The 27,539-nt window shown below is 41.7% G+C and overlaps 2 protein-coding genes across 2 annotated transcripts; one reads left to right on the top strand and one right to left on the bottom strand.

Annotated features, from left to right (window-relative positions):
• The first annotated feature begins 167 nt into the window (after positions 1-167).
• Positions 168-18,647, top strand: cyth2 (cytohesin 2). Its single transcript, XM_084053405.1, has 12 exons — positions 168-337; positions 6,205-6,355; positions 6,928-6,994; positions 7,334-7,452; positions 7,862-7,942; positions 8,167-8,279; positions 8,841-8,989; positions 9,763-9,874; positions 13,224-13,300; positions 13,433-13,504; positions 13,781-13,935; positions 14,656-18,647. The coding sequence occupies exons 1-12, from the start codon at positions 271-273 to the stop codon at positions 14,741-14,743; spliced, it is 1,251 nt and encodes a 416-aa protein (XP_083909531.1). The 5' UTR covers positions 168-270; the 3' UTR covers positions 14,744-18,647.
• A 1,272-nt stretch (positions 18,648-19,919) lies between these two features.
• LOC311041712 (uncharacterized protein) lies at positions 19,920-26,809 on the bottom strand (the record flags this gene model as incomplete). The annotated part of the gene is made up of 5 exons (XM_084052191.1): positions 19,920-20,129; positions 20,711-20,890; positions 22,771-23,024; positions 23,900-24,311; positions 26,099-26,809. The coding sequence occupies 5 exons, from the start codon at positions 26,807-26,809 to the stop codon at positions 19,920-19,922; spliced, it is 1,767 nt and encodes a 588-aa protein (XP_083908317.1).
• Between the last annotated feature and the right edge of the window lie 730 nt (positions 26,810-27,539).

Genomic DNA, 27,539 nt, shown 5'->3' with positions numbered 1-27,539 from the left:
GAGTATCAGCAGATGACAAGAAATAAACATGGACCCAAGGGGGTTCCCTAGCAACGCAATATGTCTCCCTGACAACCAACTATCCAATCGCTTGGCCGAATCCTTCGGGCACTAGAAATTAAAGTCCAGGGTGACGTGACGTCACTTCCTTCATCGCCACCTCCTTTGTCTCTGGCCCACAGAAGATACGCAAGGGGTTGTTATTTATTTATTTCCCTTTAATTTTGAGGATATATTTCCACATATATCCATATTTTTTCTGGTTATTGAATGACAGTCGACTCTGAAATATTGATGCCTAAAAGCAAAGCGCCCAAGATGGACGACCTGGACTACAGTAAGTGCCGTTTAAACAGACTGTTTGGCTAACGTGAAGCTAGCGCTGCTATCGTGTCTTTATGGGCTCCGTTTATGTGCTGGAATAATAAGACTCACAACAACAACAACTCAGTGAATAAGATGAAGTGTGGAATTATATAATGTGTTTTTGTACGACTTGGTCGTTGGACAGTACAAAAAACACATTATATAATTGCACATTATATGCATATTATACATATTATATGCATATTATACACATTATATACATATTATATACCACGGGTCATGGGTCTCGGTAGTTCTAGAAAGACATCTTTTATGATGCAAGTACCAACTAACACTAACAAATGGATGGTTTCCATTCAAAGGAGCAGACAGTCTGTGCAGGGATACTAGATCTATAGACTATAACCCTTTTTTTGATGCATTGTTCTGACTGATACACCTTTTTTTGTTGCAAAGCAGTTAAACTGGGCATTTGAAATGGTAGACGTCTGACTTTGGCTATTCTAGTTGTTTTTGTATCATAATCATCTCATCCTCATTCATGCCAGTCTACTGTGGGCGTGGTTGGTGCTGAAGTGCAGCTGTCATTTTTGCATAGTAAACACTCGTCTGGTCTATTGTTGGTGCTGAAAACATCACCATGGCTACGAAACCGACCATGTGTTTTAATATATTTAAGCTAATGGTTAGATTTGAACCTTTTACTCCAGCAGCACGACCAGGGGAGGTGCATTATAGCAGTGATTCTCAACCTTTTTAAAATTCAAGGACCTCCACTTTGATATGCGTTGCGATTGCTATCTCTGGGAGTGAATCTACACTGTAAAATGGTAATGGACGCTAAACTGAAAAAAAAGACTCACATAGGCTATGGTGCAATGTGAGGGTGTGATTTATAGTAACCCTAAAAAAACACAACAATAATAAATGGATCTTTAAATCCATGTTCAAATCAAGCAACAGTTCTATAACTTTGTTTACTCAGTGTGAATACACTGAATACAGTTGCACACTCTTGTGGTTTGATTTCTGTAGAAGCTGTGTGTGCTACTAATTTATTTACACTGAGGGGTTTGTGCATTGCAATGTGGTGCTATGCATTTAATTTGCGTCTATCCACAGTCACAGTATCTTGTCTCTTTCAAGCTCATGGCTGTCGTCAAATCTGAATTTCCCCTCAGGAACGATTACAATTCCATCTTATAAGTAGTGCATCATTGAACCTTCCATGGCTTGCAACCAGGCTATCAGAATCAACTTTATTGTCACATCACAGGTGTGCAGGTACAAAACAGTGGGTGAAATTCGTTTTTGTGCAAGCTCCATAGTTTTGGTTGTTTCCATCAAAAAGAGAAATGGAAGGGGGGGGGGGGGGTGACAGGTGGAGCAAGGGGAAGACGGATATCAATAAAAACTATGTATCTACATATTATTTACACATACTATTATATCTATCCGGTGCAGTAAGTACCTGAGTTTCGACATAAGCAGCATAGCAGTCGATCGACACGGTCACGACTTTTTTCTGTTCTGGCCCCACAGTGGTGGAATGAACTTCCCACTGATGTCAGGACAGCAGAGTCACTGCCCATCTTTCGCCGCAGGCTGAAAACCCACCTCTTCAGGAAACACTACGCTTCCTCTTTGCCTGGCCTACTTGTTGTTAACTAGTTGTACGAACTCTTGTTTTAGTTTTGTATTGGTTTATTGGATCTTGTTTAGTCGATACACTTATTTGTCTGAGCTCGTGCTCATTTGATTTTGCTATTTTGTCTCATCTGTTAAAGAAAGTAGGTAGCTGATATATTGCACTTTTACCTTAGCGCTAGGTATACTCTTGGTTGCTTGTTTTTTGCAGGAAATGCACTTAAGACTTCTGGTGATTAGTAGTTTTCGTTCCCTACCTATGTTGAATACACTTATTGTAAGTCGCTTTGGATAAAAGCGTCTGCTAAATGACTGTAATGTAATGTAATATACTGTACATGAAAAAGTGAAATCCTCAGTGTTTTGGCCCAAATTGACCAATGGGTGTGGTAGAATTAACAAAAGGAATCCAAGTTATCTGGCTCGAACTGGCAAATTACAGTACTATAATGTTTGCCATCTGTATAACTGAATAGATTGTCCTTGACTGTATGAATCCACCTCTTATCATTATACCATTGCTATCAGACATATTTACCAGTGCATGACGGCTGATGAAACTATCCCTTTGTGCTATTTTAAGTCGGAAGAAAGGGAGATAACACTTTATAGAGATGTACAGAATTTGCATCGTTGGCAGCTAAGACGCATGGGTACCTGTGATCATTCAAATGTTTTGTCCAAGTAAATGGAACTAGCCAAATTTGCATGAACACAGCCATTTAGCTGACGCTCTTACCTTGCACACCTTAGAACAAATGCAAACGTACCGTTGAAAGCCACAGATCATGGTAAGTTTATACATTTTTGCACAGAGAAGGCAAGGTGCACAGATGGGAAGACTTTTTTTAATCTCCCAGTGGATGGTCTTCAAAACATATTTTTATGATATTACCATCTGCGTTGTCTACAAAGCAGTGTTCTTATTTCTTATTAATGACAGATGGAGGACTTTAAGATTTGTTGTGTCTCTGGCACATGATTGGAATACTAGGCTTACATTTAAACTTTACCAGGACCCAGTATCTGATGTAAGCATCCCTGGTACTAATATTTAGGATGTACCTCTGCGTTTAAAGGTTTGTTAGCCTAGTTCAGGGCTCTCCAAATAAGTTTGGCCTTGGGCCAATTTACTTCGAGGTCATTAGATTGTGGGCTAGAACATAATCAATGGCTAATTTAAGAGCTGGGTAGAAACAAAAATGAGCACACTCAGTCCAATCAAATAACAATTTGCCAGGTGCACGGCTGTGTATAAAACAAAGGATACACGCTGAGGAAAGGCTTGACGCCGAACGTGTTTGTGTATGCCCGTGCCTTATTATGAATTCAAAAGTACCAGAAGGACTTCGGAGTGCTATTCTTTGTTTTATAATTTAACCCATTAAGACCGGGAACTGTGTCATTTTTAGATTTGAGCAAAAAGCATTATTTTACACTTTGGGCTATTCAAAAATAGCAGATATACAAGCTCATAGCGCGGCACCAAGTGCCGCGCTACGAGCTTGTAGATCTGCTATTTTTGAAAAATCGTGAAAATGTGTGCAAATCTTCTGAATATATATATTTTTAAAGCGAACATTTTTAACTCAAATCTTTGCTTCTGGGGGGTTCCTGGAACAAAATATTTTGATGGGGGTCCGCGGCCAAATACATATAATTTTGAGGGTTCTTGACATGAAAAAGATTGAGCACCACTGATATAGAAACATACGTTTTTCAGAATACTGTTGAGATAGCAGTGTTTAACACTTCAAATGGCCATACTTCGGTGACCATTGCTCTTATCAGCGCAACATAGGATTAGGTTTGAAGGCCGCATATCGGCCTGAAAATCTAGTGTTTGATAATATCACAATTTAACAATTTTATAAAACATTTTGACCACATTAACCCTGGCATCCCTATTTGTGTCAAATCTGTCACATTTGTGTCAAATTCAGACACACCCCAGAGGACACTGTTGAGACATGTAGAATCGGCTTCAGTTCTCAATGGGTTAAGAACTGGACCTTGCGGCAGACCATCTTATACAATAATAACTATTGCATATACTATTACAACTTTATATATATATAAAAGTTAATGAAGATTTGTGAGGTACAACTGCACACTGATAGAACTGTGTAATCAAAAGTTACGGGTGTAAATAGAAAATATTGAATAATCATTTTGTCCAGGCCACGTCCTTGAATGTTGCAACTAACAAGTTAAAAAGAAATAGCATTTCATCTGGACACAGTCAGTCGTACTCTTTTTTTCGAACAGAGATGAACAAGCTCTTTAATAGAAAAGAGCTCACGGTCTGTTCTTAGATATGGAGAGAAACAATGTGAAACACCTGCCCGTCATTCACTCTCAACATGGATAAATAAAAGCATCCTTCAGGTGGGGGGGGGATAGATTATCTATTTGGATATTGTAGCCTAAATGTTGGGACAGTCATATTTTGTAAATAATTTACCGGGCCAGATATCATTCCTAATGCCTACAACTAGCCTAGATGTTGACATGAGCACAAGATAACATTGAGCATGCTTGTACTTTTGGGCACTTCTTAACAATTTAAGCCCAGTTTTATACTTCGTCGTACGACGGTGTCATGGATAAATAGCAGACCTACAAGCTCACACAGTACTTATTATGAGCTTGTGTATCTGCCATTTCTGGTATTCTTTCGAGCAATGGTGATTTTCTTTTTGCCAGTTTGAAAGTGGTTAAACAGACGTGTGTATGTGTGTGGAGATACACATACATATACAGGTATAAATAGATATAGATATATTGTATGTGTATACTGTAGTGTAGATAATGAAAATGGGATTGTCATTTTTTGCTAATATTGCACAAAAGGTTCTGCTAAACAACGGTGTCTGTTGAATATGGTTATTGGCCCAATCCCCTATAAACCTACCTGTGTCATCTGATAATGTTTGAAAGAGAGTAAGTGTCTGACTGCCTATGAGTGGAGTCTGTGGTTGTCTGTGGTTGCAGTATACTTGTTTTGATTGTGCTAAATCCACTTAGTTGGTACCAAAACGTTTGAGGTCTTTCTGGCTGAATTTACTGTAACTCAAGGTGGTTAGTCGCTACAACTGTATGGTCTGTCTCGTAATGACTTAAATAATCTTTTATTATACTAGAAGAGCTAATTATTTATTGTTTCGCAGATGTGTTTTCCTATTAATTGATTGATATTAGTCAGTTAATGAATGTGTCTGTGTGTGGGTTTTTTGTATTGACTCCGCAAAGTCCCTCTTTAATAAGATTATTTTGATGGGTGAACTCTCAGAAATAAATGTTGTACTGTACCTCTACAGTGCTCACCACCACATAGGTATATTAACAAACTTTGCTTTGACAGATTAATGTATTACCAATTTAATAATGGGTATATGGTGTGGGGGTCTTGAATTGATATGGCAATTGGCAACAACCCAATCATCAACTGCCTGCTTTTCCATACATTTCCATACATTTCCATTTCAGTGCTCAAACTAAATGGGGACATTAGGAACAGGTCAGTGAGTGGATAGCATGGAGTAGAAGGGAATCTACAGGAAATGCCATCCTTGTTGAAATATGGAAGGACATTGATTAATGTCCAGCACTTGTTGTTGAAGAAAAGGCTTTTGTGATGCACAACATAGAAAGCAGCTCTTTTAACAAGCTCCACCTCACTCTGTGCCACATCTCTCTTGGTTACATTTTGATGTTAGTTAATCCAATTATAGCCTTTTTTATTATCCTGGTATCCCCTCCTGTGGTGCTTTATTTGAAATTGGTCACTGGATTGTGCCAGTACAATTACACATTATGATTCTGAATCAGAAAATGGTTACCATTATGTGATACATTTGTAACGGGTGAGATGTGTTTTCATAAAGGCCCCTCAATCACAAATACCTAATTTATTTATTATCTCTGTATCCTTCATGCCATTTCATCATCTGGCATAGACTCCAGTTGCTCCACCATACCAATAGAAACGACTCAATAATTTAGGCAACATTAGAAATGGGCAAATTTGTCATACCATACGAAACCCACCCTTTACAAAACAATTTCATTGTTAGATTCCGGTGTTGACTGTAGCCTAAAGCGTGAGTAATACTTTGTTGTGCATTGTATCTCGCAAGTAAGTATAAATCGGGGTCCAATGGTGCCAGAGACGGTGTGTCTAGCAATGGCAACTGTAATGATGTCATTGTGGTGCTCTTCCTGTCTCAGTCCCAGTGGACCTGAGCCCAGAGGAGCGCTCTGAGCTGGAGGACATCCGTCGCAGGAAGGGCGCTCTGCTGCAGGAGATCCAGAGGCTCCGCGACGAGCTCCGGGAGGCCATCTTAGAGGTGGAGGGCCTGGAGGCCAGCACCGAGGGCAGGTGAGGACTCTGCTACACAGGGTGCCATTTGTATTACAAAAACAAATATTATCATTATCATTTAATAGTAGATATACATACAACCTTAAAACGGTTGACTTGTGAGCTTGTACTGTATTTAAAAAAAAATACATTTTGTGACAAATTTGACACAAATAGGGATGCCAGGGTTAATGTGGTCAAAATGTTTTATAAAATTGTTAAATTGTGATATTATCAAACACTAGATTTTCAGGCCGATATGCGGCCTTCAAACCTAATCCTATGTTGCGCTGATAAGAGCAATGGTCACCGAAGTATGGCCATTTGAAGTGTTAAACACTGCTATAACACTGCTGCCGAGCAGCGATGCACTTGCAGCACCCAAGTCCACTTACATGTATGCATGTCATTCAGTCTGTTGTTTCAGTAAAAGCCTGTTCCTTGTGTCCTGTTGTACCTACATTGTATGCAAATGTGTTTATTTTGGGAACATACTTGTTAGACACAGTATTATGTGATGTATGGATGTGTCTGGATCACTACTCACTACCTGCTGTGCATGATCCTAAAATACTCTCCTCTCCATGCAGTAAAACTCTACAGAAGAGCAGACATGTGGCAATGGGAAGGAAGAAATTTAACATGGACCCCAAAAAGGTATCAGTTTTTAGTCCGAGGTGACTGCTCACAGTCACACACTTATCTGAGTTTGGTTTCTCTCAGGGAACATTTTTTTGTTTTTCTATGTGATTTATACTATTTTATACTTTGTTGTACAACAGCGTCATGCAAAAATAGAGTAAATTATACAAGCTCAGTTTTCGCCTCTTTTCCTGCCATTTTTGCCCCCATCGATTATTTTATTAAAAGCGATTATTTTTTAGAATCTATTAAATCGATGAGTTCGATTAACTGTTACACCCCTTGTGTAAAGCAATATTGCTGTGCATGAGTCGTGCGGTGATTTAATAAGTGGATATCTTTGTGTTTGTGCAGGGCATAGTATTTTTAGTGGAGAATGAGTTACTCAGACACACCCCAGAGGACATCGCCCAATTCCTCTATAAAGGAGAAGGCCTCAACAAGACGGCTATAGGAGATTACCTTGGAGAAAGGTAGTGTGTCAATCGATTTTCTCCTTCTCTCCTGTTTTTACTCTTGTATCCTTTAACTTTGGAGTTTACCGATTGACTGTATTTACCATTGTTTCTGTACTGATAGAAGCTAAAGGAATGTCCCTTGTGGACAATAAAGGACATCTAAACTAATAATCATTCTCCTACTATCTCTGTCATTTCATGGGCAAGTTTGGCTAGTGCTTTAAAGTCCCAAAAAGGAAAAATCTGCTTGCAGGGTACAAAACACATCACCAAAACGCTACACGACATACAGCATACAAGACCTAAGATGGAACATAGTATAGCCTCTGCTACAGTTGATGAACTTCACAGCACTCAAAATGAAAGAGAACTTTAGTCACCTACAGCAGGTTGCCTGACCATCTGTTGCTGTGTGCTCCTGCAGGGATGAATTAAACCTCAAAGTGCTGCAGGCCTTTGTTGACCTCCACGAGTTCACCGACCTCAATCTAGTCCAGGCCCTCAGGTAAGCTGGAAGCTACAACCCACTGCTCTACGTCGTGTGATAAAATACATTATGACTGCCTCTCCCCACTGCTCTGTTGTATGTCGATCTCAAAGCTAGTTGCTATTTTCCTAATTGCTGAAACATTTTGAACATAATTATTATTTTTTGAAGAATTTAGATGCCCAAATAGGGACACTAGGTTGAAAGTGCTTAAGTTGGACCCTGTCTTTAACCCCTTGTAGACAGTTCCTATGGAGCTTCCGTCTGCCTGGCGAAGCCCAGAAGATAGACAGAATGATGGAGGCTTTCGCTCAGAGATACTGCCACTGCAACCCGGGTGTCTTCCAGAGCACTGGTACACACACACACACACACACACACACACACACACACACACACACACACACACACACACACACACACACACACACACACACACTCTTACTTGTAGTATTACTATCCACATGGGAATGTCAAAACCATATTCTCTTTAAAAATTATATATTTACTTTTTTTCTCTTTTTTTTGCAGACATTTTTAACCCTAACCCCAATCATAACCTTGACCCCAACCTGAATCTTTTACTAGGCTGTAAAAATATTTCTTAGCCATGGAAAATGACCATTTCCCTCAAGATTACCAGAAAAAGAAATCGAAGATAATGTCTGCTCACAGTATATAACGTGGTCCTGTGCTTTATTCAACAAACGTTTCTCCCAGGAAGGTCTTCAATAGGCCCTTCCTGTGTGCGGACATTAACTTTCTTTAATTGTCCTGCACCAGTTATATCAAGAATTGTGGCGACGTTCATAATCATGCCTCTTTTCACTACAAAAATGTCTCCACTAGTCATGTTTGTCTGGTTTTGCTATCCTTCAGGAGGTGACGTAGGAAGTGTGTATTGTGTGTTTTCCAGACACGTGCTATGTGTTGTCATTTGCTATCATCATGCTGAATACCAGCCTCCACAACCCCAACGTTAGAGACAAGCCTGGACTGGACCGCTTCATCTCCATGAACCGAGGCATCAACGAGGGGGGAGACCTGCCCGAGGACCTGCTCAGGGTACGGCAGCCATGATGATGTTTCTGGAAGAATGCTCGTTTTCCAAGAGCAAGAGCTGCATTATTTATTTTGTGTACAGTCATATACTGTGTGGACCATGCAGCCTTTTATATATAGATGGTGTGGTTTGGGCTGAATCTGGGGCAGTATGTAACAGTGTGTGGAATAAACATGTTGGCAATGTTGAATAATTTAGAACACCCTACAGTTGATAAAACATTTAAAAATGTTTCAAATTGACTAGCAATATTTCTACATTTTTATAAAGTTGCGAAAAGCAGATCTACAAGCTTGTAGATCGGCTATTTCTGCTAAAAAGCAGATCTACAACACGTCACATTGTGCATTATTAAAATGGATGGGTCGTTAATATACTGTAATGTGCAAGAAATAGGACTTGTGGTTGCTCAATCTTGATAAATTTGGCATGTACAACTGCTATTTTATTACTTTATCAATATTTTATAGGCTACTTGGAGTTGTATTGAAGATAGCAGACACGATTTATCGTGATTGGTCAGTTGAAAAAAATTGTCCATGTGCAAATTTTGAAAGCACTCCGCTCTACGTATTGACCAGTACCTTTTGGTAATTTCTCATAGGTGTTAATGAAGAGACGCAGTGTGCCTATTTATTTTAAAAGACTGATTCTGTAAACATACTCTAATGGTGCATCTGTACTTTTGATCAGTTAAAAACAATCTTAATGAAATCTGAGTTTGAAAACGTGTAATTTCCTGTAAAACGAATAACTAATTTCCTTCCATCTCCAGAATCTGTATGAGAGCATTAAGAATGAGCCCTTCAAGATCCCCGAGGACGATGGCAATGACCTGACTCACACCTTCTTCAACCCCGACAGGGAGGGCTGGCTGCTCAAACTAGGTGAGAGGATGTTAGCAGAGGGCCTGCTGAGGGGGAGGTCCTGGGGATATATTTTTATCATGGCATTATATGCAGCTCTGTGTAAACACTGACTAAATAACCTTGTTTACTGTTGTGTGTGTGGTTGACTAATACCCAGGGGTCCTTAATCACTTAAACCCTATATACTTAATTGACCGTGTTCTCCCATGGGTCTACAGTATACTAAGCCCTCTACGTTTTTTCTCTCTCCCAATACATATCTTTGCCATAAAAAAGCAGAACTACAGATCGGGTATTTTCGCGTAATGTTTGCCCCATAATAGGAATGCTAGGGTTCATGTGGTTAAATGTCACGAAATACACTTCAATTTGAAATTAACGCACTCTTGATCAGCTTATTATCTGAAAGTACCCGTACTGTATGCTTGATTGACACATAATTACCATAACTCGTTGTGTCACGACAACCAATCGTTATTATTGATTATGTAGGGCAGAGGTTCACAATCACGTTCCACAGAGGTGGTGAGTGAGTGCACTGGTGTAGGGGGTTTTACTGCAGTGGCTGATTTGTGATTTCACAAACCGGTTCCTCAGCAGGGCTCCAGACTATGCCCAAAATGGTTGAATTATGTGGCCATTTTGAGTGCCTGATGACGGCTGTTAAGGTGCACCTCCGGCGTGGGTACTTGGCCATTGTGGTTGAAAGTAGCTCTTTTTCTACTTCACTGGCTCAGTGGGTCTCTCCCTGTCTGCAATTTCATCATCTGTGCACGTGTACGTAGCAGCGCTGATGATGAAACCTGTGAAACAATCCTGTTCTTCAAAGCGACCGTCGACTGTTATCAGACAGGACGCACATAAACCATACGAACCCTAGTATCTCTATTCTGAGGTGAACATTCTGCAAAAATGGCAGATTTACAAGCTGAGATAAAAAATAATGAGTCGCACACTTTAGTTGCTCCCTTAGTCAATAAACTTATTTTTCTATTTTGAGTGACATTTCGAGCCCACGCTCTTCTTCAGACTCTCCGATCTACAAGCTCACGATGCGATGTGTTGTGGCCTAGTATAAAAACCCCTTGGGGACTCTGGGCAATTAAGGATGTAGGGTTTAAGTGATTTAATTAGTTCTAGAAGTACTTGGTTCTAAAGTGGGACACACACTCACTGTTCTTTCTACTACAGTGGGGCATTGATGATGTACATCAGGCTTTAGGTCTTTAATTGGGTATGTTGAACCACCTAGAATTGAAATATTGATTGCTAGGAAGCCACCACAAAGTCTATGGTATTAACTCCTAAGCAAGCATAAAGTGTAGAGGGAAAGGCGCCTTTGTATGCTTTACTATACTAGAAACTCCAGGTAAGTTTGCGTTTTTGTTTTCACAGCATGGCTTTTAAAAACCCTATTTTGTACTTGGATGCATTGTGAGCTTGGTAGATATGCTATTTTTGAAAATCTTTCAGCAGGATGCAAGTGGTTAAAATAAACTAAAGACTTTGCTCTGTAGCTAATAAAGAGACAACTAGGAAACCACAAGGCAGTGTAACATTCTTCCAGAAAGACAGAGCAATGTTACATTTTATTTGAATGTTTGAACGCCTTGTAGGCTCTGTCGATACAGACAGTTATCTTCTCTGTTCACTCTGTTCAAGTACTGGTATCACTTGCACTACAAGCCTACTGCAGTGTGCATTGGTGAGTTGGAGTTGATCGGTCCAGTGGCTTGCGAGCTTAGCTCCGAACAGTAAAACACACACAGACAGACCAACCGTCTAAAGGCCAGACCGCACCAATGCAATTAGTCGCAACTCAACTTGCAACAAAACAGTTTCAAGGCCAGTCCACACTATGCAACTCCTTGCAACTGCCATTGGGGATAATGGTTGCAAGTAGTTGCATGTTGCAAGGAGTTGCATTGGTGTGGACTGGCCTTTTTATTGAAGGCCAGCCTCTTTTACGGCACGCTGTAAAAAGGGTGTGACCACACGTCCTAGAGCGACCAACTGAGAAAGATGGTTGCACCAAAGTTACCACAGTGGATAGATAGTCTGGAGCCCTGCTCAGTCTCTGTTTGTCGGGTTGGAATGCACACCTGCACCCACTCGGCACCTCTTCTTTGCACACAAGTTTCTGGCAGCTGTAAAACACCCTGTACTGCTGCTGTAATCTGCTCTGTCCTGAGGCTTTGTTCTGTAACGTGCCTGTCCTCCTCTTTCTGATGTTTATTTATGATTAAATCGTCATATACTGGCAGTGGGCTGCTGCTGAAGGTCAGTCATATCACAGCAGAGACCACTGCAATACCCTATGCTTAATTTAGACTTAATTGCACAGCGGTGTCACAGGCCGAAAACAGCCAACGATCTCACAACAGCGTGTCGCATAGATCGGATATTTAGGCCTGTGACACATGACTCGCAACTTAAGTATTGCCTGATTTATACTTGGTTGCGTGACACAATGCGCAACCAAGTATAAATCTGGCACATTAAATCAGGCTTTACTGTCTTATGGAGCCAATCATTCTCTTTTGCATGGTGGCGGGGGCGCCTGTGATCTGTTTTGTCACTAATAACATCTCCTCCCCCTGCTCTGTCTTTCCTCCCTCTATCTGTCCATTCTCTCCTCTCAATCCCCCCTCCTCCCTCCCACTGCGATTTCCACACTCTGCTGCCGCTGCTTGTTTCTCAGGAGGTATGTACTTGAAAGAGACATTATAGAAATTTAGCTGGAGAAAATGTAGCCTTTATTTAGACTTGGTCAGCTATAGAATATGCGGAGAGTTGTTGAAAGCTTTCCTCTGTAACTTCTAGATGTGGATCTCGGGTCGGCCATAGCTGAGTGGGTTGAGAGGGCCGTCTGGGAATCGGAAGGTAGCCGGTTGGACCTCTGGCTCACCCAGTACATGTAAAAGTGTCCCTGAGGAGAAAAAAAACGTAACCCCTAACATCCTTACCCCCCGGCGCTCATTCAAGCCATCTGAGCAGCCATCAGCTGGGTGAAGCTTTAAAAGCAATTTACCCTCCCTCAGGGACGAGAAAATACCTGCCCCCAATGCCCCTGTATTGCTATGAAATGCAAAACAGCAGTGACATCAACATCTATCTCCTTTTACAACACCGTCTCCTCAGTGTAAAAGTGAATAGTATTCTGTCCTGTATATCGTTGAGTAGCTTTCACAGATGTCATTTACGTTGATATGATACATCTGCTCCCCCCTTGACGCAGTTAGCAGTTAGTACTCTTTGCACTGTGTGAGGCAGGGTTCTGCCAGTCCTGTTTGTCATTGTTGTGACTGTATCGTTGTTGTTTTCCAGCCCTGTTTTTCATTGTTGTGCCTGCGTTGTTGTTTTCCAGGGGGACGGGTGAAAACATGGAAGAGACGGTGGTTCATTCTCACAGATAATTGCCTCTATTACTTTGAATACACCACAGTGAGTCTTCTGTCTGTCATTTATACTTCACTTACTTCACTTAATCTCATAACCATAATTAGATAAAATAATGAATTGATGCTAAAAGCATAACATAAACACAAAGTCAGTGCAAGTGTTGTGTCTGTCCAGGATAAAGAGCCAAGAGGAATCATTCCTCTGGAGAACCTCAGCATCCGGGAGGTAGAGGACCCCAGGAAACCGGTATGTTCTCCCAGTAGCTGGATCTCTTTAGTCATTTCTCAACCTTTTTTAATTTCAAGGACCAGCAGTTCGATATGGGTTAGGCAGCAGACCCCCCTTTTGATAAAAATGTGTATCTCTGGGAACCCAATCTAGTACACTGTAAAATACTGAGGTGTTAATTTAACTGAGAGTGTACAAATGTAACCAAATGGACCCATAAGGGCATGCTTATGTGCATGTAAATGTAGCCATCGATGGTCACCAGCACTTCCCTCTCTTCCGTGTTGTCACCAGAACTGCTTTGAGCTGTACATCCCCAATAACCGCGGCCAGCTGATCAAGGCCTGCAAGACGGAGGCAGACGGCCGAGTGGTGGAGGGCAACCATAACGTGTACCGCATCTCGGCCCCCACCCCCGAGGAGAAGGATGAGTGGATCCACAGCATCACGTATGTCCTGTAGCAGGCTGGTGGAGCAGACTCTTAGGGCCCTGAATGTTAGCTAGCCTAATGTGCATCAGTGTACGTCAAGTACTATTTGCAATTTGGAAACGGGTGATGACCTATTACATCGACCACGGCTTGCCATCTGTTACTCGGTTTTTAAACGGCAAATATATTTTTTTTTAAACTTTAAGAATCTTTTTTTTTAAGGCTCTAGTTTCTGGCTCGGTTGTTTTTTCAATCAAACAATGTTTCCCCATACCTTCCCAGCTCATATAATTGCCTATTATCAGCTTCGACAATATCATGCACACAAACATAGATGATTTTGCTGTTAATGCCTTTATAAAAGATTTTGTATTGGTTTACAATTTCTCCTCATTAAAACAGTGCCAAACTTAACGGAATCATTTGAGCATGTTGACATTACGCGGTTTATAATGAATATTATGATAATATATGAATTATGTCCCCAAATGAATATTTCTAATGCAAGTATTTTTGGCAAGTATCTAATGGCTTCCTTGGAAAATCAAACAAACCACCGCATGCATTGAAAAATGGTCGGATTCTGCAGTTACAGTATGTCCAGTAATGTCACTGACTCATCATAGTACAGTCAGTCAATGGACTTAACCTTCCAGACCATCGGTAGGATCCTTTCACCAAACTTGTCTTTTTCCCCACACGCCTCTCTCTCTCTCTTCTCTCTCTCTCTCTCTATAGTTCTGCTGTCAGTGTGGATCCCTTCTATGAGATGCTGGCTGCCAGGAAGAAACGTATATCCCTGAAGAAGAAAGAGGAGCAGCCCTAAAAGATGCATTCCCCCTCCCTCCCTCCCTCCCTTCGTCCATTCCCTTCTTTCTCCATGTCTCAACTCAATTCCAACAGTGAGGTACATTGGATTTTTTCCCCTTTGTTGTCCCCATGAGCTCTTCCATCACGTCATTCCCTACCTCCTCCGCTCCTCCCCTACCTCCTTGTCTCCCTGAAGGGAGGACTCGCTATCCTGTTTATAAGACTTTTTGAAAGGCACATTCAGCGAAAAGAGCTCCTCCACAGCGGCTGCCTTTGCTACCATGATTCTCTTAACACCAGTGCTTTCTCAAACTGGTTTCACACTGGGAGCCCGAATTTTGTGTTGACCATGAAGTCGAGGACCCAATACATCTACGAACACAATATTCATAACGTGTTTTTTGGGGGTTTTGTTTTGGTCACACGACCTGCCGGTTGAGAAGCACTGTGTTATGTTACTGCTCAGATATTCATACTGACACACTACAACCAGAGCACACTGTCCCTCTCCCCCTGTCCCCTCTGTCTCTTGTTTGTCATTGAAGTAAACTGTGAAGTTAGTGTCTTATTCAGGGTAGCAAGCGACTCTGGTACACTTAAAACAAACAACTAAGAACCATTGCAATCTTTTTTCACATTTTCACTTAACTGGCATCTCAGTAGCCTGAAGTTCTTTCTTGAGATTTCCATAAATAGTAGCTGCAATCACTATCAAATCATGTAAATGTTTCAGATAAAGTTCAACCACTTGAACCTTAGAAATCCTATTCTGGATTCACCGAAAAAAATATTTAGTGTAGTATAGTATTTAGTAAGTATAGGGCCAATGGGAAGGGTTTCATTGGTTATGGAATGAGTGGGAATCACTGGACTGTTGAGATGATGCTGTTGGTTTTGACTCTAAATGACTTGGCTACAGGTGGCGACATCTATATCGGCATTATTTTAGGTGAGGAAAATATCACTTGTCCATTGCTGTCTCTGTGTTTATACCCCGTTCATAGAGGATTGTTGGGTCTAAATACAAGCATTTTCGACTGCTCTTTGAGTTGGAAGCATTCCATAATATGCTGCAGAGCTCTCTCTGCGGAGGTAAGCTGATTGTGCCGGCTTGTTAAGGTGATCTATATATTTCTTAGTAACGTTTATGAGCAATAGTCTCCCGAGTAGAGTTAGTGCGGCCTCTTTGAGAATGTCCTGTTACGATGCCGTTATAACTACCAGGTGATCCTGGTCTGCAGCATGCTCAACTCGAGATGAACACACGCATCTTTGTCACCAACGCCACACACACTACCCCAGGTCCACTCGCTGTAAGTGGGTTTTCAGAAGAAGTAACGACGGCAGCTTATAATGTATATTTTGTTCTGTAAATAGAAGTTGGCATACTTGTTTACAACACACCGAAAGGATTTAATTTATTGTTTTTTTTTCGTTTGTTTTTTTCTCTTCGTACAAGCTACTGTAGAACTGCATGTCAATGAACTGAGGCATTGTTCCATAGGTGTACTGGTGAAACGTATGCCTGCTAGCACTGGGTGGAACACACACGTATGTATGTTTGATAAGGTGTGATTATGGGTTCACGAAACTAGAAGAAAATGAAGAAAAATGCGCACTCCTTTTTAATGCAAAAATGTATTGCGCTATTTTCCCAACAAGCTGACATATAAGTCATATAGTTGAAATAGGTTGTGTGAATTCATGTTTGAACAAAGGGGTGCATTTTTGTTGCCCTTTTTGGGGGGTTCCCCGATGACACAAGTTGAGTGGATGAGTTTTTCCTGAGCCATTCTGTTTGTCTTAAGTTCAATTTCATTTTTTATCCAGGGAATGACATTGTATTTTGTCAGCGGTGAAAGGACGTTTTGTAGTATGAATGAGTCCTGGTCTGAGCCTTTTTTAAGGGCCTATAACCACATGAACGCTAGCGTCCCTATTCTGTGGCGAGCAATCGGCGAAAATAGCTTATCTACAAGTTCACGATGCGTCACAGCACGACGCGTTGTGACCTTGTAGAGCGGCTATTTTCAGGGAAGATATTTGGTGTATAGGGGGGGAAATTGAGGGGCCTAGTATTGACCCCTGGAGGACTCCAGTCAACTAAGTATATATGGTTTAAGTAATTAATCACCTCTCCATAAAAGCACAAAAGATGGGTTGTATTGTAAATGTCAAAATGGTGTCCCTTCCTCGCTCCTGTCACTTCTCACCTTGTCCCCATGACTCCTTTGTTGTCAATCATGAAATGGAAGATACTTACAGCAGATCTATGGCCAAAATTCCTGTCATCCATTACAACAACACAATCCAGACAATGTCCCAAACGAAGAACTGTCCAATACGGCTGTTTCAAAATGGATAGATCTTTTCTTTATTATGTAATAGTAAAATTATTCCAAGTGTAATGAATCAGTAAAAAATATTAGATGTCTAATGATACATTTGCCTGTCTCTGCCCCTTAGATATTTAAATACACTATACTTTTTTTGTCAAACAGTATAGATTTAGTTAGGATAGGATAATTATGATCTTTTGCACTTTATTGATTTTCTTTTTGTTGCATTTTGAAGGTTAGTCAAAATGCTTTTCTTTTGAATAACACTACTAATATTCGTTAGCATCCTCTAGCGGTGGATCATGTGAAACTGCGATGGGAATGATGAGTGTGCTGTGAGCTGGACAGAAGTGCATCGCCATCTACAGGGCCAGTCCAGCTATAGCAGCCCAGATATTCTGATTTTGTTAGCCTTGTGTACTATTTCCAAATCAACTTCATTCTGCACAGAGGTGAATGGGGTCATAGAGTTCCCATCTGCTCTGTCATTGGCTGCTGAAAACACTCAATTGACAGAGGTTCTAACTTCCATATTCTACTGCAATAATATTCTAATACATACAACATTATGCTGTCACTGCATGGAGTGCCGTTTACTCTACTAGTAGTATTGTGTCGTCACTGTCGGGCGGAAACCTTGTATGTCCAAAAGCGTAACTTTTCAGGAAATGGGGGGGAAAAATAACCTGCTCCTGTGGATTTAATTTGGTCACAAGCTCTTGTTAATCCTCTTGTTAATGTAATATTTATAATAACCCAAAGCCAGAATTCGCGATGCAAATGCGCTGTGAGCCTGTCAGATCTTCTATTTTCGCTACTTTAACGTGTCACTCTTGTGTGACGAAGTAGGGCATACGTTTACAAAATAACATAAAATGTTGAACTATGGAGATGCAAGGTTTCTGCCCAACAGCAATGATATTTTACTGCACTTTCAATACACTTGCTATGCTGCCACAGCATAGAGTGCCGTTTACTCAACTAGTAGTATTATATGGAAGTAGTAAGGTCTGATGTGTCTAGCTAGCTACACTAGTGCAGAATTAGTCAAGCACACATTGCTCTGCTACGTAAGACAGACTCTGTGGGTCTCTACATTCTAGGTGTTCTTAAAAGTGTAAAGTTGCCAAAAAAAACTCTTAGGACCTTAATCACATTAACCCTGACGTCCCTATTTTGGGCCTTAAAAAACGTTTAAAAAAATAGCAGATCTACAAGCTCACAACGTGTCGTCATGCAACACGTTTTGAGCTTGTAGGTCAGTTATTTTCGAATAGCCGAAGTATAAAATAGGGCTTAAGTGGTTAATTGATGTTTTTTTTCTCTTTTCTTTTTTTTCTTCTCTGAACAAAGACTTGACCACTGGGCTGTTGAGATACAGGCCAGAAATTGGGGTTGTCTTTGTGATTCTATGACCCCTAAAAGCACCACCTCCTCTTTTCTTTAAGAAAAAAACAGTTTTTGTATTTATTTATTTTTATTTACAGCGAGGTAAAGATGGATAAGTCATCTGTAAATGTAGCAAAACAGAAACCACGGTACTCTGGTGCCAGTCAACTACTGTGTAACAATAAAAAAGTGAACTGACATGATATTTTGGTGTGTGTGTGTGTGTGTGTGTTTGGGGGGAAGGGGGATGGTTCCAAGCAATGTTCTTGCATTGCTTGAGAACTTTTTAAGATATTTGTCATTCTATTGGACACCTTTTAACAGCGTGGCTCTGTAGGATTAGGTGAGCTGATTGACACCACGTGTCTTGTGCACACTGCCAGTTGGCCAAATCAGTACCTGCAAATCAGTATCTGCAAAAATAGCCAATCTATAAGCTTACAACGTGTTGAACACAACGCGTTGTGAGCTTGTAGATTGGCTATTTTCAGCAAAGAGATTTGGTGTAGAAGGTAAAAGGGAGGGGGCCTAGTATAGAGCCCGGGAGGACCCCGGTCAACTATGTATATAGGGTTTTAAATAAATCAAGTACCAAACCGAATTTATGTTCAGAATCTCATGCAGTTCTCATGAAATGGACATAAATCCTAATAAACGTAAGCTGTCTAGGTTAATAAAAAAGAATAAAAAAACAATTATACAAGATAAAAACAAACAATTATACAAGATAAAAACATGTTCAAACAAAATAGTTCTAGTAATATGTACTATATCTTTGGTCTTTGGTCAGTTAGCTGTATTTTTCATGGAAACCATTTTCCAGCATCCGTTCACAACACTCATCTAGTACTAGTGACATTTTCTACCTCATTACAATGATAAGAAAACCCACATGAAGCCTGGTAATTTCATTATAAAATGCAAGTATCAATAATAATAATACATCCAATTTGTATATCGCTTTTCTCGGTACTCAGTCGCTTTACAAAATAAACTGAACAAATAAAAACAACTTTATTCTAGGAGAATAACTAGTTAAAGCTAAAAACTTAGCAAACATTCAAATCAAAAGGCAAATCTAGTATTTGATCTTATTCACAATATGACAATGTGTCATAGATAAACGGTTCACTTGTTCCCGTAAAGAAATTAAACAGAAATGTTTGTGCTACATCACCAATATCGAAGCCCAAACAAGTCCATTCACACAATTAACATAAATACATCATTCAACACATACCCCAGGCAGCACATGTAGGCCTACATTGTCAAATACATTACCACAAAATGTCTTTGGTTGAGTTCAAAGGAAGGCATTTAAATGTTTGTGTATTTTGACAGTATCACCGGTACTGTAGATGTAATACGTTTAGACAGAGCTCATGTTTTACATCCTCTGTCTCCTCCGGTGTCTATTATGGCTGTTTGGTGTAGACCACTGAGAACGTAGAGCGCTGTTGTCCGTTAGTGGCAGGGGTCAAAAGGGTATACTGAGACCCCTCCGTGAAGCTCAAGCTCCGTCTCGGACCAGGTGATGACGTCTCCGGTGAGGTGACTGCCACAGGAGGCCAGACTGTGGATGTCACTGGCCGTCAGGACATGGGACCACATCTGCAGGTCTGAGATCTCCCCCACAAAGGACTGGGTTGCATCGAAACGGCCGCCCAGGGTGTCCTGAAGAGGTCAAGCAGGATGCACAGGAAGAATTCAGGTAAGGGAACACTCTTTGTATTTTATTAGAGCAAGAAGGGAGGGATGGCAGAGCGGAAGATGGCTTAAACGGAATCAAAGGAGGGTGCTGCTGAATGCAAAATACTGCCAAGTGACTATATTGTGGGGAGTTCTGGCTGTGATTCAGACAGACATTATCTCTGGACACAAGTTCTTTCTTGAACCTGACAGTTCATATTAGACAATATGTAAAGAATGAAGAGGAACAACTCAACTTCAACTCAATGTTTTTGAGAACATTTCAAGGAACTGGGTGGACAGGAGATATGAGATGTGAACAGTGAAAACATTGATAATATCAATCCACTCAGTGAAAAGTATATTATGCTTTGCAGGTTTCAAAATGTTTACACTTGCCATTGAGAAAAAAACAGTGTTTTGGCTTATTCATATTCATATTTCTACTTGTTAAGTGAATGGTTTCAACTTACCTAAACGAACTGTTAAATTATAAATAAACAAAAACACTATCAACTGAACTTATTGTATAAAGACTGATGTGTCATAATATAGTACATCTTTACCTGTTCCTGTCCAATGATGAAGACCCCTCCAGGTTTGATGGGGTGCCAGGGAGAAAGGCTGTCCCCGGATCCTCTTTGGACACCGTCCTGGTAGGCCTCCCACTGTCCTTCCCGCGTTGACCATGTCACACACACGTGGTGCCACTTCTCGTCACTCAGAGACAGGGGCAACGTCACCGCCTGAGAGCAGAGGTCAAGGTGGACATGGTGAGTCACTCCATAGCACATCTCTGTAGAGATGGTCACTTAAACCCTACAGTATATACTTAGTTGACCGGGGCCCCCCAGGGTTCTATAATTGATATACTCCTTTTTTCCCTCTACACCAAGGGGGAGGGGGGAAGAGAGACCTCAGGCAGAGCTTCAATATGAAATATTTTTACTTGGAGTAATATCCTTCATATGGATATAATAACATTCAGGTCCAGAGTGACGTAGGAGACAACTAGAGAATGAGCCTAGAAGACTGACAGTATGGAGTATGAATCTATGTTTCTACCACAGTCTGCTATGGCCAAAACACTGACAAAGAGTCACTAAGGATCCCTACATAATACAGAATATATCCATGCTGTTTATATTGCCAAATGTACTTATCCATACAGAGTTTGTCTGACTTTTTTGAAGAGAACACTAGTTGCCAGCAAGCCTACTTTGCACATTGGTGATGTTTTTCTTCAGCTGAACTGAAAAATATGTTTTCCCCCCTCAGAGCACATCCGTTGTCATAATGGGGACAGAATTAACAATATACATGCCAACAAAAAGCTATTTCTTTTTCATATCAAAAGTCCAATCTCAATTACTTCCTGACAAACAAAAATATTATGCCTGCTTACATCAGCAGGTACCAACCAATTTGACCCAATAATGTCACATGCACTTATCAATAAGTCTTCCACACAAAGCTATAATTCTGTATAATTCATTATACTACTACTACTACTAATAATAATAATAATAATAATAATAATAATAATAATAATAATAATAATAATAATAATGAATTGCATTTTTATAGCGCTTTTCCAAGTGCTCAAAGGCTTTACAATGGTTCATTCATTCATACAGGGGGGGACATTGGGAGGTCATTGGGACATTAGTAGACACCAGAGGGCAGTGCTGCATCTTGAATGGAGCAAACATGGCTGCTAGAGTCTCTGTTTAAAGCTGAATACATGCTAAAATGTTTATGAAAACATTTGAGGTGAGAAATGGGCACTCCAGTAACAGAAACTTGATTCAGCACTGCCTTGCTTGGTTTTTCTTTTTTTTACTTTGTGGTCCGACGTGACCTCCAGGCGGGTCATAGTACTCGCATGCCCAGTATTCATAGCTCAGCTACCTCATAGCTGGGTAAAATATGTTCATTTGCATGGTGTATGGAGGTTGGAAGCTCCATGTGGGTCAACCTCAACCCCCCATCTCTGCGATTGGCTGAGACGGGCACTGCTCCAGTTTCACAAGGAAATACGTCACAATACGGAAATTAAGTACTATAAAATACACTTTCAGGTCGTCTTTAAGTGGTTAAGGACTGCTCTTGTTGCCAGTGTAGTGGTTCAACACTGAGCTAAAGCAGCCCAGTGACCTTTGAGTCAACCATGTTCTACTGCCCCACTGGCCTTATGCTATTGGTTCATCCCTCTTAATGACATGTGAAGCAGCTTAGACAGCAGGTGGAGGGTGGTAGTCACATACAGGTACAGTGGCCCACGGTGAGGGGGTTAACCTCAAAAGAGAGTGATTGTTTTGTTGTTTGTTTTGAAACCTCTTTCTTTCTTTTGAACCCTATTTTATTCTACAACCTCACAACGTGCTGCGATGCAAATTTGGAAAAATAAACACAAAGCTTCTCTTATGGCAGTCCCTGGCACAAAATATTTTCAAATGGGGGTCCGCAGCCGAATACATATCAATATGGGCGTCTTTTATATGAAAATGATTGAGAGCTACAGCAGTAGACAAAGTGTAACAGCCTCATCCCAATAGCTTTAGTTTGCACTCATATTTGTCCAGTCAGACTAACTACTGTAGTAAGTTCTAGTCTCCTCTCTCACCTTGTCGTCTACCAGAAGCTCCATGGGGTTGCTCCCCCACTCGATCAGCACCAGTTCGTTGGCCTGTCCCGGGACGGAGTAGGAGAACGGGGTCCCCAGACCAGGGCCGGCGCCACCCTTGATCCACAGACATAGAGTCAGGGCAAAGATCTCATTCAGCAGGGTCCTCTTCACCCGGCTGTACATGTAGTTTGTCCGCATGGGGAAGCCGATCTGGAAGGAGTCAGGACTCTCTGCCTTCTTCCTGTTGGGACCTGCAGGATAAAGGACAGAGGTAAGTATATGATTTAGTCATTGGAAATGACTACTACTGTAAAGACACATCATCATCGTCATGTCTTACACAAAACCACCTCAACAGCATTAGTTAACCCCATTAACCCTGACGTCCCTATTGAGGAACACATTTTCAAAGACTTAAAAGGGTAAAAGTTATTAAACGTTATCGCAAACCTACAAGCCCGCAACGTGTCACAAGATCAGCTATTTTCGCTAGTTGTCGTACAGCAAAGTATATAGGGTATTAAGTAGTTAACCCATTTAGACGATTCTAAAAACGCCTTCTAAATCATGACCTAAGTTTTCTGAAAAACTTCAAATATTTATTCAAACGTTACAACAGATGTATGTTGCTATATACTGTACATAGCAACAAGAACCCCAAAAGGGGTTCCCGTCCTGAAAGGTATAGTTAGGGGTTCCCGCCCAAAATGGGTTGGTAAGTGTTCACTTTTGTACCTTTTTGTCTTAAGTGTGTGTAGCTAGTGTATACACATGTACACATACATTGTATTTTTCTTGTTTACGGTCATTAATGTTTCTACTTAAATATTATAATTTCCATTTTCCTGTTGCTGCATTGGCAGTAGACCCTTTTCACAGCAGACATTTTGATCATGTGCGTATGGCTAAATGCATTGAATTAACACTAATTGTGGGTGTGTTTCATGTAGGTGTGTGCCAGCATGGACAGCAGCTGTACAGTTAACTTCATGCAGACACACAGAAACGCCTGAATGAAACAGTCCCGGATTTATAACCCTGAGCTTTTTGTTTACCTGTCTATGACAAGTCAAAATGTCTAACGCACTGATATAATATTGTGTATCAGTCCAGAGTGTTTAGGTACCTGACAGGTGGAGCTGGCTCAATAGGGTCTCCAGTTTGTTTGAGTGCGGCCTGTATCCCGTCTGCGCCACGTAACCGTAGCCGTCGTCTTCGTTACCATGGTGACCGTCGTCGTGGTCGTCGTCGTGGTTACCGTCGACATCTCCATCATCATAGTCTTTGTGAGGGTCTCCGTGCTCCATGTCCTCATGGTGACCATCGTCGTCGTGGTCGTCTGGGTGGCTGTCATCGTGGCCGTCGTCGTGGTCATGGTGACCTCCGTCATCATCATCGTCATGGTCGTCGTGGTGATCGGGGCTGCTGAGGGCCGAGGTGTCGGGGTGTGGTGGGTGGAGCTGCTGCTCCAGGGTTGTGATCTTCCTCTGGAGGAGGTCCTTCAGAGAGCTGGAGTACGCACTGGACATGTTCCTCTTCTGCTGACACACACACACACACACACACACACACACACACACACACACACACACACACACACACACACACACACACACACACACACACACACACACACACACACACACACACACACACACACACACACACACACACACACACACACTATTAACCACTTAAACCCTCTAGACTTGGGTTAGACCCAGTTACAACTGTACTTGGACTGCTTTTTTCCATCTACATCAAATGTCTTTGCCAAAAATAGCCAATCTAGATCTGCTATTTTTGGGCCAATGTTCCCGCCCAGAATAATGGATGCGGGGGTTCAACTGGTTAACACCAGGTGATGGGAACACATTCACAGCAGGCAGGATTGAGCATGTAGGGGACTGTGTCCGATTTTCAGATGTGTATATTTGAATGCTTATTACAAATCAGTATTTCTTGTCATCTTATGCTGACATGCACTGGAATTCATGTGGGCCACATGCTTAAAATAGAGCTTAAGTAGTCAAATGAAGGGGCACCTTCTAGTGTGTACTGTACCACACCATTACAACGTCTGTCCTGGGTTCAATACAATCTTTCTCTCTCTTTCTCTTCGACCGGCTAGGACTAGGTAATCCAAGCAAGCTTTTAGCTGGTGTGTGGCCTGATTACCAGTCTGTCAATGGAGATCACTGTAATCAGTGCTGATTATCTTAAACCTGCACAGCCCTACACCCCCTGTGGCTACTGTGATCACGGTCCAAGAAAGAGGTGGATGGATGGAGACTGAGAGAGAGAGAGAGAGAGATTATAGCTGGAGGGGAAGACAGACAGTCAAATGTTTGCCAAATCTATGTAAGCCAACTTTCTCGAGGCCAATTAAAAGAAGTTACATGGTGCTTTGTCTGTCCTTTCTAGAGCTTATACTGTATGTACAGTATAATATAATACTTCCTGATCCATTTCTCTCATGATGGGGACACAGATAGACAGTAGTTTCCAATAGTAGTTTTACGCAAAGTAATGGATAATTTGTGTGTTTGTTGTACTATTGTGGGACTCTGGTTGATTTGATCAAACACAAAAAGTCCTCTGACTTCAAATGAGAAGGAATCTAAGGTCACTTAGGTCCCATTGTTACAGTAGCTTGTAAATCAGCTATTTTCTTGAAGTAATTTGGTGTAAAGAGGAAAAAAAGGAGCTGACCTACTATAGAGCCAGCTAAATAACAATTTAGGTGTTTAATGAATGGAGTAAATGGGGTCTCAGAGCCAGATTTGATACAATTAGTTCCTCTGCATTTATTTTAAGAAATCATACATTTCTTGCTTTTATTTTACTTTGTTCGCATAGATGCTTCTTTTCACTGTGACCCCATTTATTCCGTAGTATTACCATTCAGTTCCACATTCCACTGCTTGAGGCTGCAGTGTTGTAAGCATGTGACAATAAAACCCTTGAAATGTATTCTTTGATATATTTCAACTTTTTATGTTACTACACCCTACTACTACTGCCTACTACTACTGCCCTACTTTACCGTACAAGAGTGTTGTGCAAAAATATCTGATCTACAAGCTTACAACGCTTCGCAGCGCGTTGTGACCTTGTAAATCTACTATTTTAAAAAGTCTGTTTGTGGGTTTTATAAATAATTATATGAAAAGTAGTAACAAGAGCTTGTGACTAAATAATAACTATACATTGGATCCATTGGAATTCAGGTAATTTTTTCCAGTTGCTGAAAAGTGACCATTTTGGACATAGAAGTTTTCCACCTGACAGCAACGATATGATATTTCCCGTTTGTGTTTCTCACCTGGAGGTTACCCAGCCGCTCCTTGAGGGCCTGCAGCATGCGGTCCATCTGCTCTGGCGATGAAGTCATCTCCCCTGCTGTCGTCATGGTGACGGTATGTTTATCCTTCCTGGCGCCGCTGTTACTGTCTCCGACGTGACCCGTGCTTGACCGGTGCCCCCCCAATGCGGAGTGTTGTGGTGCGTCCGGTAAGAGGTTGCTACCGCGATGACCTGGCTGGTTGCTACCGCGGTGACCGCCCAACCTCAGCCCTACACCGCCGTGTCGGGAGCGCAAGGCCGGCCCCTGGAGGCGGTGGTGGGTGAGGCCGCTGTGGTCGTCGTCAGCCGTCATGTGCCTACCAAAGCCCTCGCACAGGGTGAGCTTGGCGTTCAGCTCCCTGATGGTCTCCCGCTGCTCCAAGACGGTCTCCCTCTCCTTGAGCAGGCTCTCCCTAAGGTGGAGGATGGTGGCTTTGGCCTCCTCTGGCATCCCCCACCAGCCCGAAGGGGAAGGTCCTCCCGCAGCTGCCCCTGGTGTCCCGTGGGGCCCTGGGCCCCCGCTGGCACCTGATCCCCCCATGCCTGGCCCCCCGAAGCATGCGGGGTCCGCGTCCACGGGGATAGGGGTGCATATGAAGCGCGGGTGGGCCCCGTAGTCGGGGCCCGTACTCGCAGACACAGTGCAGAGGAGGAGTGAAAGTACAGCGCTCAGGAATAGAGAACTCCTCATGTTTCCTCTATTCCCTTCAGATAAAAGAAACAACAAGCTAGACTTTTTCATTTCAGATGAGCTATGCCACCGACGTTAGCGGTTATGCTGATTGTCTTCTAGTTGTGGCATCTGATCTGGGAGTGAGGTAACAAAGACATCCAGACCTCTTAGCGTAGATATAATTCTCTCATCTTATGTGTGGCAAGAACTTTGAACAACCCTGTAAGTCAAACATCAGAAGTTAGCCACTTGAATCCTAGCATCCCTATTCTGGGGGCAAACATTCAGCGGAAATTGACAAATCTACAAGCCCACACGCTTTATGTGCTTGTAGATCAGCTATTTTCAGTGAAGATATTTGGTGTAGAGGGGAAAAAGCTGGTGTAGTAGTACTTATTGAGCCCTGGGGGACCCCGGTCCTCTAGGCTGAAGGATGATATCTTGACCAGTTCAAGGCCACATTCGCCAAGGCCACATACTGCCCTGAATATTTAGTGGAAGTCCTTCAAACATTTGTGATTTTTTTCAGCCTTTTGCTTGATCAAACACCACCCACAGTATATTTGCTGCATAATATGTTAAATAGCAGTATTTCATGGTAGTATATGCTAACTGCACCAAGGTAGATGTACTAATTGGCTTTAGGGATTAATTGAGGGATTGGCCTGGAAGAAAACGGATTGGGCTGTATGGAGGATGAGATATGAGCCTAGAACACAGAGCTGGTGTAGACAACAAGACATTGAAC

The sequence above is a fragment of the Gymnoscopelus microlampas genome (assembly GCF_963454915.1).
Source record: "Gymnoscopelus microlampas genome assembly, chromosome: 3".
NCBI lineage: Eukaryota > Metazoa > Chordata > Actinopteri > Myctophiformes > Myctophidae > Gymnoscopelus > Gymnoscopelus microlampas.
This window is presented reverse-complemented; position numbering and strand designations above follow the sequence as displayed.